The sequence below is a fragment of the Salvelinus namaycush genome, chromosome 9 (assembly GCF_016432855.1).
Source record: "Salvelinus namaycush isolate Seneca chromosome 9, SaNama_1.0, whole genome shotgun sequence".
Classification (NCBI taxonomy): domain Eukaryota; kingdom Metazoa; phylum Chordata; class Actinopteri; order Salmoniformes; family Salmonidae; genus Salvelinus; species Salvelinus namaycush.
The window spans coordinates 48,213,490-48,230,998 of record NC_052315.1 but is presented as its reverse complement, the minus strand read 5'-3'; the positions used below and the strand labels follow the sequence as shown (position 1 = coordinate 48,230,998).

The window sequence follows — 17,509 nt, the reverse complement described above, 5'->3', positions numbered from 1 at the left end:
AAACTGGTAGTGCAAGAGTGGCCTCTTGAAACGCAAGCTGCCAAACAAGGACTCTAAGTTACAATTGTCAAGAGTCAATGTTGGTCTTACCCAGGACCGGAGGGCAACAAGATGGCTCCCATTCCCAACCGCTGTTTGGACAAACAATAGATAGAGATCCTTGATAGAGATCCTTGATGAAAACCTGCTCCAGAGCGCTCAGGACCTCAGACTGGGGCGAAGGTTCAACTTCCGTGGCCCAGCCAAAGCCCGGACTTGAACCTGACTGAACAGCTCTGGAGAGACCTGGAAATAGCAGCATTGTTCTGATCATGAATATGATTGGTCGCTAGAGAGATTCAGGCGGACAGGGATGGCTATTTCCGAAGTTGGTATATGGTATTACAAATACAATTGGTATTTTATTAGGATCCCCATTTTAGGTGTTGCGAAAGCAGCAGCTACTCTTCCTGGGGTCCACACAAAACATGAAACATGACATAATACAGAACATTAATCGAGAAGAACAGCTCAAGGACAGAACTACATAAATAAAATAAAAATGCACACACAGCCTATATATCAATACTTACACAAAATATCTAGGTAAAATAGGGGAGAGGCGTTGTGCCGTGAGGATTTACTTTGTCTGTTTTTTGAAACCAGGTTTTCAATCTCATATTGCTCAAATCAACTGAAGGGAGTTCCATGCAATAATGGATCTAAATAATGCTGTACGCTTTCTTGAATTTGTTCTGGACCCGGGGACTGTGAAAAGATCCATGGTGGCATGTCTGGTGGGTTAAGTGTGTCTGTCAAAGCTTTGTGTGAGATGACTATGCAAACCATTTAGGATTTAACACAATGTTTCTTATAAAAAATAAGTGATGCAGTCAGTCTCTCCTTAACTCTTATCAAAGAGAGACTGGCATGCATAGTTTTTATATTAGCCCTCTGATTACAATGAAGAGCAAGATGTGCTACTCTGTTCTGGGCCAGCCGCACCTTAATCCTCTAAGGTCGATGTCCGCGCCCCCACAAATCCAATTAGCATAATACACAAATCCCCATCAAAATCCATCATTTTAAACTAGAGAAGTTGTTTTGGATGCTTCTCAATCCACCGCATTCGCATATGTAATACTTCTGCATCTGCGGTGACAGAGCTAGAGCGGTATTTGTCAGACCATGAGACAAACAGTTTTCTCACAAAATCATATCTAGCGTCCAAACGGTTTTGCCTACAAACTATTAAAGAAAGATAAGACTCTCACTAACACGATGGTGTTCTCCGTTTTGCACTACAACCAACACAAGCGTCTTGCGACTCGTCTGAAGTCGGGACAGCCGATCTGCCAACGTTTGTCTATAGCGTCCGAACAGTTTGGGCTACACGCTAATATGACCCCTCTGTGTAAATGTTGGTTGTTTTGTCATTTGTTTTGCTCTAGGATTCCCACAGGCCTCGCAAGACTCGTCTGAAGTTCCCCCAGTACCTGTTGAAAACATTTATGGAAGTATATATGGAGACATTTTTGTCACTAAACAAAGGGATTAAATGCATGTCAAAATAAATAAGAAATATCTGGAAATATTAGTTATCTGTCAGATATAGGGCAGACACTTAAGTGAGAATGTCCTCGAAGCCGGTGTTTGGAAGATATATTGGCATAGGTGTTGTTAATATACCCGTTTCAATATTTCCTCTAAACACCGTCTTTGAAGGCATTATCACTTATATACAACGGTTTACAAATATATTCAAATAATGATGACATATTTTCATTAAAAACGTTATTTTGATTAATTTGTTCATACTATTTCATCCTTTCACAAGATATAGTCCCAATACAAATCTAGGGTTGCTACCCAAGCCGGCTGGTCGTTCGTTCTATCGGTTCGGTTGCTAGAGACGCAACCCAGTCTTTCGTTCTAAATGTTCCATTGCCATACTGGCTGGCAACGTTCTTATCCCTTGCTTGCTAGCTAGCCAACTACGGCTAACTTACAGTCACATCAAAAAGTGCAGCCAGAATAACAGCAAAGTAGCCATATTTGCATTTATTTAAGCTGTTTTCTAGTGACATTTATTTGGTTACATACATAACAATGAGCTAATGAGGTGCAATTTCGCCTGGCATAGAAAATGTGCTCTCTCGTCAGGACACTGTTGTTCAGAGGAGCTAGCCTACAAAACAGATAAAACAATCACTTCAAACTGAAGATGGAAAGACTGCAAACTAGCTGCACTTCATTTTTTTGGACCTTTTTTCAATTTACATTTCTTCGTCCAGAAAAACAATGCCAGCTGATTCATGATTTCGATTGGCTGAGAAACGCTACCTGCCTGTCTCATCCCGACTCCTGACACGTTCATTACTATGGGACAGCTGGAGATCGAATTTGAATATTGAAACAATGTTGCAAATGTCGGAGAGACAGACCGCAAGGTTGATACAAATCTCCGCTGTTGAAAATGTAATGTTAGTCTAAAAGAAATGTGAGATAATGTCTACATGCTTTTTATAGTGGAGATCAAGTTTATAAAGTACCTGGCTGGGCTGATGAGACAGAGGACTGCGCAGTCAGATGGAACAGAGTTAAACAGGCATTTTAACGTCAGATTTAGACAGTGGTAACTTGTGGAATAGACACCGGCTGGGATGCGGTTTTAACCAATCATCATTCAGGATTAGACCCACCCGTTGTATACTTCCAAACTAACTTTTTTTGGGGGGGGGGGGGGTGGCGGCTGACTGTTGTTCCATTTAGAGAATCTGTTATTCTATGCGTTTGTATGGGCTAATAGTAGTAAGGCCAAATAAATATTTTTATCAACAACAAAAAATAGTTTTTTATACTTCAATCAAATAGCAAAGTGGTTGTTGGTATGACCTTCTTATAACAATTCCATATAGCTTATTAGAAACCCCTTCCCCTGCTTAGACAGGGCTTAGACTGTTTAGTAATAAATACATGTCAAAATATATCTTTCCTATATCCCGGCTTAGATTGTTATGGGTTAACTAGGTCTTTCTTTGCAGCACTTGACCACATGACTACAATAATCAAGATAAGACAAAACTAGAGCCTTTGGGACTTGCTTTTTGGAGTGTGGTGTCAAAAAAGCTGAGCTTTTCTTTATTATGGACTGACCTCTACCCATCTTTACATCCATTGAATCTAGATGTTTTGACCATGACAGTTTACAATCTAAAGTAACAGAAAGTAATTTAGTCTCCTCAGCTTGTTCAACAACCACACCATTCATTACCAGATTCAGCTGAGGGCTAGAGCTTAGGGAATGATTTGTACCAAATACAATGTTCTTAGTTTTAGAGATGTTCAGGACCAGTTTTTTTACTGGCCACCCATTCCAAAACAGACTGCAACTCTTTGTTAAGAGTTTCAGTGACTTCATTAGCTGTGGTTGCTGACACATGTATGGTTGAATCATCAGCATACATGGACACACAGGCTTTGTTTAATGCCAGTGGCAGGTCATTGGTAAAAATAGAAAAGAGTAGAGGGCCTAGAGAGTTGCCATGCGGTACAGCACACCCTACATGTTTAACATTAGAGGCTTCCATTAAAGGACATTTGGAGTTCAATTAGATAGCTCTGAATCCAAGATATGGCAGAGGTTGAAAATCCACAAAAAAACATATGTTTTCTCAATAACAGGTTATGGTCAATATCAAAGCCTGCACTGAAATCTAACAGTACAGCTCCCACAATCACCTTATTATCAATTTATTTCAACTAATCATCAGTCATTTGTGTCAGTGCAGTACATGTTGAGTGCCCTTCTCTATAAGCATGCTGAAAGTCTGTGAATTTGTTTAAAGAGAAATAGTGTTGTATTTGGGCAAACAGAACAGTTTGCTAAGAGCTGGCAACAAGCTGATAGGTCTGCTGTTAGAACCAGTAAAGGTCGCTTTGCCACTCTTGGGTAGTGGAATGACTTTGGCTTCCCTCCAGTCCTGAGGACAAAGACTTTCCTCTAGGCTCAGATTAAAGATATGACGGATAGGAGTGAGCTACCATCCTCAGTAACTTTCCGTCTAAGTTGTCCATGCCAGGAGTTTTGTCATTTATTGATCGATAACACTAGTTTTCCCACCTCTCCCACACTAACTTTACAAAATTCAAACTTGCTTTTCTTTCATTCGTTTTTTAATGCATGAATACGATGGCTCACTGTTCATTGTTGGCATTTCCTGTCTGTTTGCCCACTTTGCCAATGAAGTAATCATTAAAATAATTAACGTCAAATGGTTTTGTGATAAATAAACCATCTGATTCAATGAACGATGGAGTTGAATTTGTCTTTCTGCCCATTTCATTTAAAGTACTCAAGTTTTTTTCCCCCATCATTCTTTATATCATTGATCTTGACTTCATAATATAGTTTTAATTTTGTTCAGTTTAGTCACATAATTTCTCAATTTAGTAAGTAAGTATTTTAGTAAGTATTTAGTAAGTAAGCCAGCCATCAATAACAGTAAGTCAGCCAGTCAGATGTGCAGCCAGACTTATTAGCCACTTATTGATGGCTGTCTTGCTGCGATTATAACTAGTCCCTCATCCCCCATCCACCTCACCTGGCCCTTGTGGTCGCCATGACAAAGGCCCTGCGTCCTGAAGGTCGTCAAGGCAACGAGAGGCCAGAGAGTGTGCAAATTGGCAATGCTCAACTCAAATAGCTATCCTGTTCTGAATCTGAACCGATGATGATTGAGGACGTTATGGGCTCTCTCTGCTTTACTGAAGGCGGCAGCTATTCTCTCACAGCTCTTCCGCTCGCCATAGAAAAGGACAAGGTCCCTTAGCACTTGTTTCCATTCTGTTGAATACTTTTGTGTAAAAAAACGAATTATTTCATATTGAATCAGGTCCTGGACTTGTTCTAGGCCAGCAGTGCCCAAGGCCTTTTTTTTCTTCCTCTTGGTTCACCTTGTTGAATATTGACAGCGTTGTCTTTAAGCACAGGTCCTAAATAGGGCTGGGACGATACCAGTATCCCGATACCCCTTAGTATCGTGGCAAGGAAACAAAGCGAATTTAACTTTTTTAGAAAAACAACCCTATTGTTTGAAACAAACGTCATAGTGTTGTCATCATAGTCACATATATTTATTTTCCAAGTTATAGCGCAATAGTTGACATATAGCGGGTTTTTTAAAAGACCAAAGAGTTTAATCTGCTTCGTGTTTTCATTTTTGGCTTGGGAAAAATATTGCTATAGTAGTATCATCACAGCCTTAGTCTTAGATCAGTTGAGTGTTTTAGAGGATGATAGTACGTCTGACGTTATAGATAGTAATGTGGGGTTCATGCCTTGCTTACCCTAGCCCTAATTATGAACCCACTCATAAATACTGATTCTAGATCAGATTATGGGAGCTCCAGTTAGATGAAATATTAGGGAAAGCTGACATTTGAGCAGATTAGGATGCCCATGATTACAGATAGGGATTGTTTTTATTAAAGCTAATCCTTGTACAGAACATCCCTCCTCCTCCCTTCCCCCTCTTATCTTCCCCTCCTCCTCTCCCCCGGTGCGGTGTTTCAGAGACCCTTGTGTAATTAACATGGCGACGTCTTTAGTAGAAGGGGAGGGATGGCGGGATAGAAGAGGTAGAAGGATGAGGGAGGGAGGGAGGGAGGGATGGGTGAAGGTGGGCCGGTCCTGTCTCCGCTTGAAGGACAAAGACGTTGGGTTTTGGCGAGGGAAGAGAGGGAGCCACCATGTGTGAGGGACAAAGGAGAAGAGGCCTTAGTCAAGACTCCCTCTTTCTCCCTCCCTCTCTCTCCTTCGCCCTTTCTTTCTCAGTCACAGAACTAGGCTTAATCCTAATGCTGCTATCACACTCCAGTCCTTTATTCAAATGACAGTTTGGGCTGTCTGACATGACAGCAAGTCTTACATATAGGCCCAGTGCTAACACACACACACACACACACACACACACACAAAATATTAACTCTTTTAATAGTGTACAGTTTTTAACACGCAATGGCATTTAGAATTGTTGCGCAATGAAAATGCATGATGACTAACGAAAATACACACAAGCCAATTTAATTCCACTAAATTATCCACATTAACCTATAGACCGATAACCACGATGGTCAAATGAATTTACATCCACTGGTATTTCAATCAATGAATAAAAAGCATTATTTTGCAATGGGATTTTTTTGTTTTTCACCCGGTCATTTTGGCAACTCTTTTATTCATCGTTGTTTTTTTTTAATCGCCCAAAGCCGGCAATTGCTGGCTAACGGAAACCCTGACACACGCACTCATCATGAACACCCTTGATTATTACATAAACACTCAGCATAGCCGCCCAGAATACACACATACTCGTGGTCTCCTAATCACATAATCACCTACGTATGCATTCTGATAATGATATTCTAGCTCTAATCTACGACTATGCATTCATGTGTACAACATGCAGATTCATGCAATAGGTTAGAGATAATACTGAGTTAATAATCACGTGCTCTTACCAGACTGTGGGTATCATGCTCAATCAGTGTCATCATTCAAATTAAAAGATGTTTCAGTTTGACGCGTGCCTGATTTTGTTTGCTTACCATTGCGTTTTGCTGAATGTTAATGTGATTACAACCCACACACACACACATATATATATTATATACCTAATATTTTTGGTAGCTTATATGGTTGAATGTGGTTAGATAATTCCCTGTACTGTAGGTAGGTGAATTCACCTGGTGTATGTGTTCATTAGTGTAGCCGCTGCACAGGCAGGTATGCACACAGCTGTCTCCAGAGTAATGGTTCTTATTCATTTCAATTTATGGACCTGCCCCTATTCCCCTTAGCCTACTTAGCCTACCGCTCCTCCGGTGGGGGATGTGTGTGTGTTTGACAGCAGGTTTTTTGGGGGGGACCATACTAGACAACCCCATATGATTGGTCTTTTCCCAGTACCACTTGCGTGCCCCCCTCCCTCCCTCCCCTTCGCCCTCTCTCCAGCAGCAGTCAGTGGGCGCATTTCTCTGCCCAGGCATTGCTTACCCATGCTAGGTCTTATAACGCCTGGATAGGTATTTTTAAGTATCAGCTAACATCATATGTCATAGCAATCTCACCCTTGGCAGCGTTGGAAGAAAGCGGATGTTGCCGGTTTTCAGGAATACAGTATTTTTAACCTAACTTCCGATTCCTCTGCTCAGGCGTCTTTTTTCGCCTTCTACGTTAGGTTATAGCAATCTGGTACCTGACAACGCAGTTGATGACGTGGCACGCAACTATTGGTTGATGCATGCAACGTCTGAGCAGGGGAACGCGACCAGTGTTTGTCAGGGTTCCTGACATCACTCACTGTTTGCATAGATATAGAATTACCCACCAGGCTGCCTACAGGATTGCAGTATTTGCTTTCAGCTTTTTTACCCGGGACAGCCCGCCTCTCGTTCTCGGCTGCGTGGACATATACAACGAGAGATAGAGAAACGGAGGATAGTAGGAGACAAGAGGAGGAGAGGAAAGGAAGAGCTAGCTGCAGCAGGCAGGCAGCTCCTTCTCTGTCTGGATTTAAACACGCATGTTTTCTGTGGAGAAGGATTTCTATTGTTGGAGGGGTTTTTTCCCCTCTCTTGAGGCCCCTGTTCAGCGGCTGGACCGTGTGTCTTTTGGGAGCTGTGTGTGTGGAGGAAGGCCGTTTAACGGCTACAGGAGCGGAGCGCGAAGCTTGCGAGCGAGCAGAGCATCTGAAAGCCAGGGCAGGCCGGCTGGCTGCATTGTGTGCTTTGATGACCCCCGCTGTGTAGCTGCCTGCTCATCAACCCCCCTCCCTCTCTCTCTCTCTCTCCCTCCCTCTTCCCTCTCTCCCTCTATCTCCATCGCAGCGCCCGGCCCAGCCATGTTTGGCACAGAGTCCTCATGTAAGTACCGTATCGCCATCCTCCAGCCTCATCTATCTTTCTCTCTGTGTGTTGTGTGTTGTCTGGTGTTACGGTGTCTGTTCGCTTCATTCTGGGCTGCTCGCTTCATTCTCTTTCCATCCCTCTCTTTTTCCCCTTTCTCTGTCGTTCGTGTTGTTTTCCTTGTTTCCTGGTGACAGATTGCTCGGCAAGAAAGCTGGGATCTACCATTTTGCATAAAGGGTCTATGATAGCTGGTTGTGATGCAAAAATCCATCTCTCTCCCTCTCAATCCCTTCCAACACCTTCCTTCCCTCCCCTCCTTTTTCCCCGTTTTTTTTATCCACAATAGTCTTCCTGCACGCCTCCATGTTTATCCCAGATTTATCCGATTTTATTCTGTGATGCATTTTATTCTCTTCTCACCTCTCTAAATGTAATGGCTTGGCTAGCTATCCTGAAATAGACACAATTACTGACTCTCTGTGTGCATGTTATGTGTGCGTGCATTCCACGTGACATGTTTTATAGATAGATAGATGAATGGATCATATTTTTCTACAGTGAGCTTTAAGAACCCTCCTGCCATTGCAGGTAGTTCTCTCAGTCTCTGTCTCCATCTCTCTCCTGCTCGGTCAGGTGACATTGAGCAGGGTGAATGTAGCATTTCCACACGCTAAGGAATAGAGCTGCTAGCATCGGGGGCTCTAAATTAACATATTTCATTTGTAGCTCGGGTGCTCCCAACTTTTAAAAGTTAGGAGCACCAGAAAATATTTTGAGACGTACCCTGTATTGGGCCTTTATGTATTCGAGCTACGTCTGAAGCAGATGTTGTGCCCTAGAAACTATGTAACAATGTAAATACATTTGTTTATTATAAAAAGCCAAAATGTTGACACAAATACCAAGTCATTTGTGGAATATTATCCGTCTTTCTGTGGCCTCAAATGTTCAGATATAGTTTACTAGTAAAGTTACCAGGTGGCTAGCTAAGGAGGTAACATGACTGCACAAGGTGTAAACAAATGGCCCGCAAGCAGTTTTAGAACGGCCCGCAACATGGTTTATGTATGTAAAATGCAGCTCCCCAATCCCCCTGCAATAAGAATAAATAAACATTGGGCTGGTAATATGGGTAATATCTTTTTAACTGTTAGGGCTAAATACAAGCCATTTTCCCTGTAGTAATGGTACAGCTGTGATTTCAATGGACATGTGTTCACTGTATATTTCAATAATTACAAGATGCTCCCAAATAAAAATTCCAGGTCACAGTAAGTATGGGGTAACTGCAGCCCAATATGGCGAGTAGCTATGTCAAAAGGAGTGGGTGTGTGGAAAGCAAATCGGCTAATTTGGGAAGATTTGTTGCCACTCAAGACCGTTTTGCGTGGCTGATTGGGGTGCACGACGAGTCAATAAGCCGATGACCAGTGCACCCGTATCAAGGTGCCTGCCGACCTGAGGTCGGGGCAGCTGTATCAGGGTGTCGCCGGCGGTAGCTAACGTGGCAATTTTTTTCCTTCCCGTGATTTTAATTCAAGTAGGATAGCTACACAAATAACTAATATTAATAACCATCTAGATGTCACCTTGATACATATAAACAGTTTAAGTATGTATCAAGGGGATGAACGGCGTCAACACCGGGACATGGTGTCCTTAGTTCCCGCAACGGCGTGGAAAGTAGCTACCTAGTAGCTAATATCAGAGTGATAGTGACGGGGCCTAAAATTAACTTTTTGGTCCATCAGCTACTGTGGGAGGTAGATTTAAAAAATCTACCAGCCACTCAGATTACCAGCCAAAATATTTTTTTCCCGCAAAAATGACACCAACAAAACACAAACGGACGAATCAAGTCAAATTGTATTGGTCATATACACATGGTTAGCAAATGTTAATGCGAGTGTAGCGAAATGCTTGTGCTTCTAGTTCCCGAGTAATATCTAACAAGTAATCTAACAAATTCACAACGACTACCTTATACACACAAATGTAAAGGGATGAATATGTACATGTAAATATAGGGATGAGCGATGGCCGTGCGGCATAGGCAAGATGCAGAAGATGGTATAGAATCCAGTATATACATTTGAGATGAGTAATATAGGCTATGTAGACATTATTAAAGTGCCGTTATTTAAAGTGACTAGTGATACCTTTTATTAAATCCATTTATTACATTTATTAAAGTGGCAAGAGATTTGAGTCTGTGTGTTGGCAGCAGCCACTCTGTTAGTGATGGCTGTTTAACTGTCTCTCGGTCCCAGCTTTGATGCACCTGTACTGACCTCGCCTTCTGGATGATAGTGGGGTGAACAGGCAGTGGCTCAGGTGGTTGTTGTCCTTGATGATCTTTTTGTCCTTTCTGTGACATCGGGTGGTGTAGGTGTCCTGGAGGGCAGGTAGTTTGCCCCCGGTGATGCGTTGTGCAGACCTCACTACCCTCTGGAGAGCCTTGCGGTTGTGGGCGGAGCAGTTGCCGTACCAGGCAGTGATACAGCCCGACAATAAGCTCTCGATTGTGCATCTGTGAAAGTTTCAGAGTTTTGGGTGACAAGCCAAATTTCTTCATCACGCTATCTGTGTGGGTGGACCATTTTCAGTTTGTCCGTAATGTGTACGCCAAGGAACTTAACTTTTCACCTTCTCCACTACTGTCCCGTTGATGTGGATGGGGGGATGCTCCCTCTGCTGTTTCCTGAAGTCCACAATCATCTCCTTTATTTTGTTGACGTTGAGTGAGAGGTTATTTTCCTGACACCACACTCCGAGGGCCCTCACCTCCTCCCTGTAGGCCGTCTCGTCGTCGTTGTTGGTAATCAAGCCTACCACTGTAGTGTCGTCTGCAAACTTGATGATTTGAGTTGAGGCATGCATGGCCGCAGTCATGGGTGAACAGGGAGTACAGGAGAGGGCTGAGAACGCACCCTTTTGGGGCCCCGGTGTTGAAGATCAGCGGGGTGGAGATGTTGTTTCCTACCCTCACCACCTGGGGGTGGCCCGTCAGAAAATCCAGGACCCAGTTGCACAGGGCGAGGTCGAGACCCAGGGTCTCGAGACCCAAGTCAAGGAACAGCATTCTTTCATAGGTATTCCTCTTGTCCAGGTGGGATAAGGCAGTGTGCAGTGCAATGGCGATTGCGTCGTCTGTGGACCTATTGGGGCGGTAAGCAAATTGGAGTGGGTCTAGGGTATCCGGTAGGGTGGCGTTGATATGATCCCTAACTAGTCTCTCAAAGCACTTCATGACAGAAGTGAGTGCTACGGGGCGATAGTCATTTAGTTCAGTTACCTTCGCTTTCTTGGGAACAGGAACAATGGTGGCCATCTTGAAGCATGTGGGCACAGCAGACTGGGATAGGGATTGATTGAATATGTCCGTTAACACACCAGCCAGCTGGTCTGCGCATGCTCTGAGGACGCGGCTAGGGATGCCGTCTGGGCCGGCAGCCTTGCGGAGGGTTAACACGTTTAAATGTTTTGCTCACGTTGGCCATGGTGAACGGGAACCCACAGGCTTTGGTAGTGGGCTGTGGCACTGTATTGTCCTCAAAGCGAGCAAAGAAGTTGTTTAATTTGTCTGGGAGCAAGACGTCAATGTCCGCAACGAGGCTTGTTTTCTTTTTGTAATCCGTGATTGACTGTAGACCCTGCCACATACGTCTCGTGTTTGAGCCGTTGAATTGCGACTCTACTTTGTCTCTCTACTGATACTTTGCTTGTTTGATTGCCTTGCGGAGGGAATAGCTACACTGTTTGTATTCGGTCATGTTTCCAGTCGCCTTGCCATGATTAATAGTCACAGTGGGTACAACATGACCAATGCACTTGCTAATAAACTCGCTCACCGAGTCAGCGCATACATCAATGTTGTCACCAATAATGGCGCCGACAGAGATGGTCGCCTCTCTTCAGGTCCTTTAGGTCCCTGTAGTAATTTAGTTTTTTTTATGTATTATTACTTACATTGTTAGCCCAGAAAATCTCATGTGTTATTACATACAGCCGGGAAGAACTATTGGATATAAAAGCGACGTCAACATACCAACGTCACGACCGGGAATACGACTTTCCCGAAGCGGATCCTTTGTTCGGACCTCCACCCTGGACGTGGGATCTTATCCCAGAGGCCGATCCAAAACAACGTGGTCGCCGCAGGAGAGGCAGACGGAGCAGCCTACTGGTCAACTGGCTGAGAAGGCGAGCACACCATATACCGCTTCTGAGCATATTACTCGCCAATGTCCAATCTCTCGACAACAAGGTCTTCCAGAGAGACATTAGAGATTGTAATATTCTCTGTTTCACGGAAACGTGGCTCACTCGGGATATGTTGGCGGAGTCGGTACAGCCACCCGGTTTCTTCACGCATCGCGCCGACAGTAACAAACAACTCTCTGGTAAGAAGGACGGCGCGGGTGTATGCCTTATGATTAACGACTCATTGTGTGATCTTAACTTCTCTACGCTACGGATCCCTTTTTTCGGGATCATTTTCCTAAACAACCGCTGAATTGCAGGGCGCAAAATATTACTGAAAATATTTATAATCATGCAATCACAAGTGAAATATACCAAAACACAGCTTAGCTTGTTGTTAATCCACCTATCATGTCAGATTTTGAAAATATGCTTTACAGAGAAAGAAGCTTTTGTGAGTGTATCAATCGATGCTAGAACAGCTAGCCCCAAATTAGCATGGTCACGAAAGTCAGAAAAGCAATACAATTCATCGCTTACCTTTGATAATCTTCGGATGTTTGCACTCACGAGACTCCCAGTTACACAACAAATGTTCTTTTTGTTCGATAAATATTACTTTTATAACAAAAAAACGCCATTTGGGTTGCGCGTTATGTTCAGAAAAACAAAACCTCGTTCCGTTCGACGAAAATTCCAAAAAGTATCCGTAATGGTCGTAGAAACATGTCAAATGTTTTTTATAATCAATCCTCAGGTTGTTTTTAACAAACATAATCGATAATATTTCAACCGGACCGTAACCTACTCAATAAGAGAGAAAAAGTAAATGGAGAGCTACCCTCTCGCGCGCAGGAACTAATCTGAGGACACCTGACTACTTTTGAAAAATCTCGCTCATTTTTTAAAATAAAAGCCTGAAACTATGTCTAAAGCATGGTCACAGCCTGAGGAAGCCATTGGAAAAGGAATCTGGTTGATACGCCTTTAAATGGAAGAAAGACGGGCCAGGAAACACAGCTTTCTAAAAAAGCTTCTAAACACAGCTTTTTTTTTTTTAAATCACTTCCGGGTTAGATTTTCTCAGGTTTTTGCCTGCAGAATCAGTTTTGTTATACTCACAGACAATATTTTGACAGTTTTGGAAACTTTGGAGTGTTTTCTATCCTAATCTGTAAATTATATGTATATTCTACGATCTGGACCTGAGAAATAGTCCGTTTACCTTGGGAACATTTTTTTTATTTTTATATATTTTTAAAAACCCTAGCGTCAAGAGGTTAACAACATACAGGAACTTAAGTCCCTTTGTTCACCTGACATCAAATGCTGACCGCATTTTCTACCAAGAGAATTCTCTGCGTTTATAGTCACAGCCGTGTATATCCCCCCCAAAGCAGATACCTTGACGGCCCTGAAATAACTTCACTGGACTCTATGTAAACTGAAAACCATACATCCTGAAACTGCATTTATTGTAGCTGGTGATTTTAACAAAGCTAATCTGAGAACAAGGCTTCCTAAATTCTATCAGCATATCGAATGCGCAACACGGGCTGGTAGCGTTCTCGACCATTGTTACTCTAACTTCTGCGATGCATACAAAGCCCTCCCCCGCCCTCCCTTTTGCAAATCTGCGTCCAGCCTATAGACCGAAAGTTAAACAGGAAACGCCCGTGCTCAGGTCTATCCAACGCTGGTCTGACCAATCGGATTCCACGCTTCAATATTGCTTCGATCACATGGACTGGGACATGTTCCGGGTAGCCTTATACAATAAGCATGCTTTGTAATGTTTCTAAAACAATAAATGTATTTCTAGTAAGAAGTAATGTGGTATATTGTTTAATAAAAAAAGTTGTGACCTGAGTCTTTTAACCAAAATATCACAGATGAGACAAAAATGTTCAACTGCCTCTTTAAGGGCGGAGGTTACCATGGTAATGCGGCTCGAGTCGTGTTTGTGGCTGTGAGATATAGTCTGACTAGTAGCAGCGTTGTCTTCTCTTCCCTAGCAGTTGAAACTCAAACATAGAAAAAAACCTAGCTTGTGAACGAAACAATGTAAATAGACTTTGTACTTGTGTTTCTTGGCTGACTTCAGTAAACTTTAGTTTCAAGTAAACTAGACCAACTTTTCTGCCTGTGCGCAGCGCTTCTAGAAATGAATCTTTCACTCACCTCTTCATGTGCGCACAGTCCCCAGCCAAACAGTGTTGCAGCGCGAGGTGGAATAGGCTATATAGGATTAATTTACCATCTATGAAACAAAACGGCAAAAAACAAATGCGAGTGAAATGCTCGCACTGTGGAGCCCTGACCACTCGCCAACATGTCTAGTGAAATAATCATCTTACCCGCAAATGCCAAAATCTACACACAGGTGTTCATTTTAGGCCCCGGACAGTCACAATAAACACACACACACACACACACACACACAACTCGTACAAGCATCAGTACTTTTATAAAAAATAAACAATCTACAGTTTGATAACTGAAAATCTACAATTATTTGTGTAGGTTTTCTGAATTTGACAACAGGTTTTCTGAAATTTTTGCAAATTGATTACAAATGTAAATGTATACCTTATTTACATAAGTATTCAGACCCTTTGGAGTTCAATTTTGAGTCTCATTGCAGAGCATCCTGTTTCCATTGATCATCCTGGAGATGTTTCTACAACTTGATTGGAGTCCACCTGTGGTAAATTCAATCGATTGGTCATGATTTGGAAAGGCACACACCTGTCTATATAAGATCCCACAGTTGACAGTGCATGTCAGAGCAAAAACCAAGCCATGAGGTCGACGGAATTGTCCGTAGAGCTCCGAGACAGGATTGTGTCGAGGTACAACAGGACAACAACCCTAAGCCAACAGTCAAGACAATGCAGTAGCGACTTCGGGACAAGTCTCTGAATGTCCTTCAGAGACATGAAGGACATTCAGTGGCCCAGCCAGAGCCCGGACTTGGACCCGATCGAACATCTCTGGAGAGACATGAAAATAACTGCCGCAACGCTCCCCATCCAACCTGACAGGTCTTGAGAGGATCTGCAGAGAAGAATGGGAGTAACTCCCCAAATACATGTGCAAGCTTGTAGCGTCATACCCGAAAAGACTTGAGGCCGTAATTGCTGCCGAAGGTGCTTCAACACATTACTGATTTAAAGGATCTGAATACTTATGTAAATGGTCATTGTTTCTTTTTTCGTTTATATTTTTTAAATACATTTGCAAATATTCTAAAAACCTGTTTTTGCATTGTCATTGTAAGGTATTGTGTGTAGATTGATTGAGGGGGAAAAAAGATTTAATACATTTTAGAATAAAGCAGTAAGGTAACAACATGTGGAAATACTTTCCAAATGCACTGTATATGCGACCAATATGGACGCATTTAGAGCCTTGGCTAGCATACATGCTGTCTTAGGTTTGATATATCACCAGTGTTTGGATGCGTGTTTATATATTTTTTTTATTTAGCAAATCCGTTAAAGTATTCCCACGAATAAAAAATATATATGTGATCGTGTCTTTACTGTAATAAAGGAATGATTTTTATTTTCAAATACATTCTCTGGCTGGGCATAGTTGTGGTCAATTTTCAGTGTATAAATTCTTATAATTATGTTCTGGCCCACTGACCACCCACTCCTACAAATATCAGCCCTCACCTGAATCTAGTTGCCCCACCCACCCCCCACAGTCCTTTTGAGGAGCTGTCACACTGATCTGCAGGTGGTCTGCTGTTCCAGCTAATATATTTGTGACCCCCCCCCCCCCTTTTGATCAGTCCCATGATGCCCCTGAATCTACCAGCACAATGACACAAGTAAAATCCACCGCTGTGATCTAATATAAACTGTTGTGGTCACACACAGTCAGTACCAAAGTTACTTCTTTCTCTCTCCTGACAGTCAGATTAGAGATTGTGTGCAACAGTCTAGCAGCAACCAGAGTCCCTTTCTGTTACCAGTTTCCCTGGCTTCTAAACAGAGAGCGGAGTTGAGTGGACTTATCATGCATCAAAATGCTGCTTCCTCGTATCATATCATCTGAATTGAATCTTTTCACTTGAGAAATTGTATGGTGGATAAGGATGATCTGTTATCTATCTGAAGATTTGATTTGATCAAACAGTTGAGTCCTGTTCCGCGGGAGTCTCGCTAAAGGTCATTCTGACCTGTTGTTGTCCTGAGGAACTTAGTGTAAGTCTGTAGCCAAAAGGTGCATCAGTGGAGGGTCATTACCTGCCACCATTAATGAACTACTACAATGCTTTGTCTACCTGGTGTGATACAAAGCAGAGTCAGTGAGTTGGTCAGCTAACTAACATACTCTAAAATAGCCAGCACTATGTCCAGATTTAAATGTGTGTTATGGGTGAATGTTACTGCTGGTAAGATATTACTCCTGTAGAGGCCCGCTGTCTGCTGATTGTTTCAGGGCTCAGATTTGTCCACCTGCTGCTGGTATACTCGGTCATGTTCTCTTATTTACGTTCCTATGGCGATTGCTTTGTGGTGGCGAGCATGGTTTCTTCCATTGTCGCATGGCTAACAACAGCAGGTGACCTGGCTAGGTTTTTGCTTTGACTTTTCAGTGTCTGTGGTGGCTGGCAAACTGGTTGGTCATTTTAGTTTCAATCTCACTACACTTACTAAACCTGAATCAGAAGCAACACACATCAGACACTTTTATGTTTTTAACTACAAACTCAGACTCACATGAACTACAGACTACCTAAATTGCATACAGTCTTCAAATACTAGCTCTAACAGTCACAAATAACTAGATAGCGGACACAATTTACCACACACTGTCACAACAAACTATAGTGCTTGGCCTATAAACAGGCAGGGTTGGGGAGTAACGGATTACATTAACTTCCGTTACGTTAACTTCGTATGGCTGCAATCCCGCTAACGGGATCGATATGACAACAGCCAGTGAAAGTGCAGGGCGCCAAATTCAAACAACAGATCTCATAATTAAAATTCCTCAAACATACATGTGTCTTATATCATTTTAAAGGTAATCTTGTTGTTAATCCCACCAAAGTGTCCGATTTCAAATATGCTTTTCAGCGAAAGCACTACAAACGATTATGTTAGGTCATCACCAAACCACAATAAGCACAGCCATTTTTCCAGCGAAATATAGCAGTCACAAAAAGCAGAAATAGAGATAAAATGAATCACTAACCTTTGATGATCTTCATCAGATGACACTCATAGGACTTCATGTTACACAATACATGCATGTTTTGTTTGATAAAGTTCATATTTATATAAAAAAATCTGAGTTTACATTGGTGCGTTACATTCACTAGTTCCAAAAACATCAAGTGATTTTGCATAGCCACATCGTTTCAACAGAAATACTTATCATAAATGTAGATGATAATACA

At 42.4% G+C, this 17,509-nt stretch overlaps 1 protein-coding gene across 5 annotated transcripts in view; it reads left to right on the top strand.

Annotated features, from left to right (window-relative positions):
• LOC120054154 (suppressor of tumorigenicity 7 protein homolog) overlaps nt 1-17,509 on the top strand; it is a 73,883-nt gene that overhangs the window by 23,657 nt on the left and 32,717 nt on the right. For 3 of the 5 annotated variants that reach the window (XM_039001584.1, XM_039001583.1, XM_039001586.1), the window contains exon 2: nt 7,870-7,905. The exons of the other annotated variants lie outside the window; for them this stretch is intronic. In XM_039001584.1, the coding sequence (XP_038857512.1) occupies nt 7,870-7,905 (36 nt within the window). The remainder of the gene's footprint in view (nt 1-7,869; nt 7,906-17,509) is intronic. 5 annotated transcript variants of the gene reach the window in all.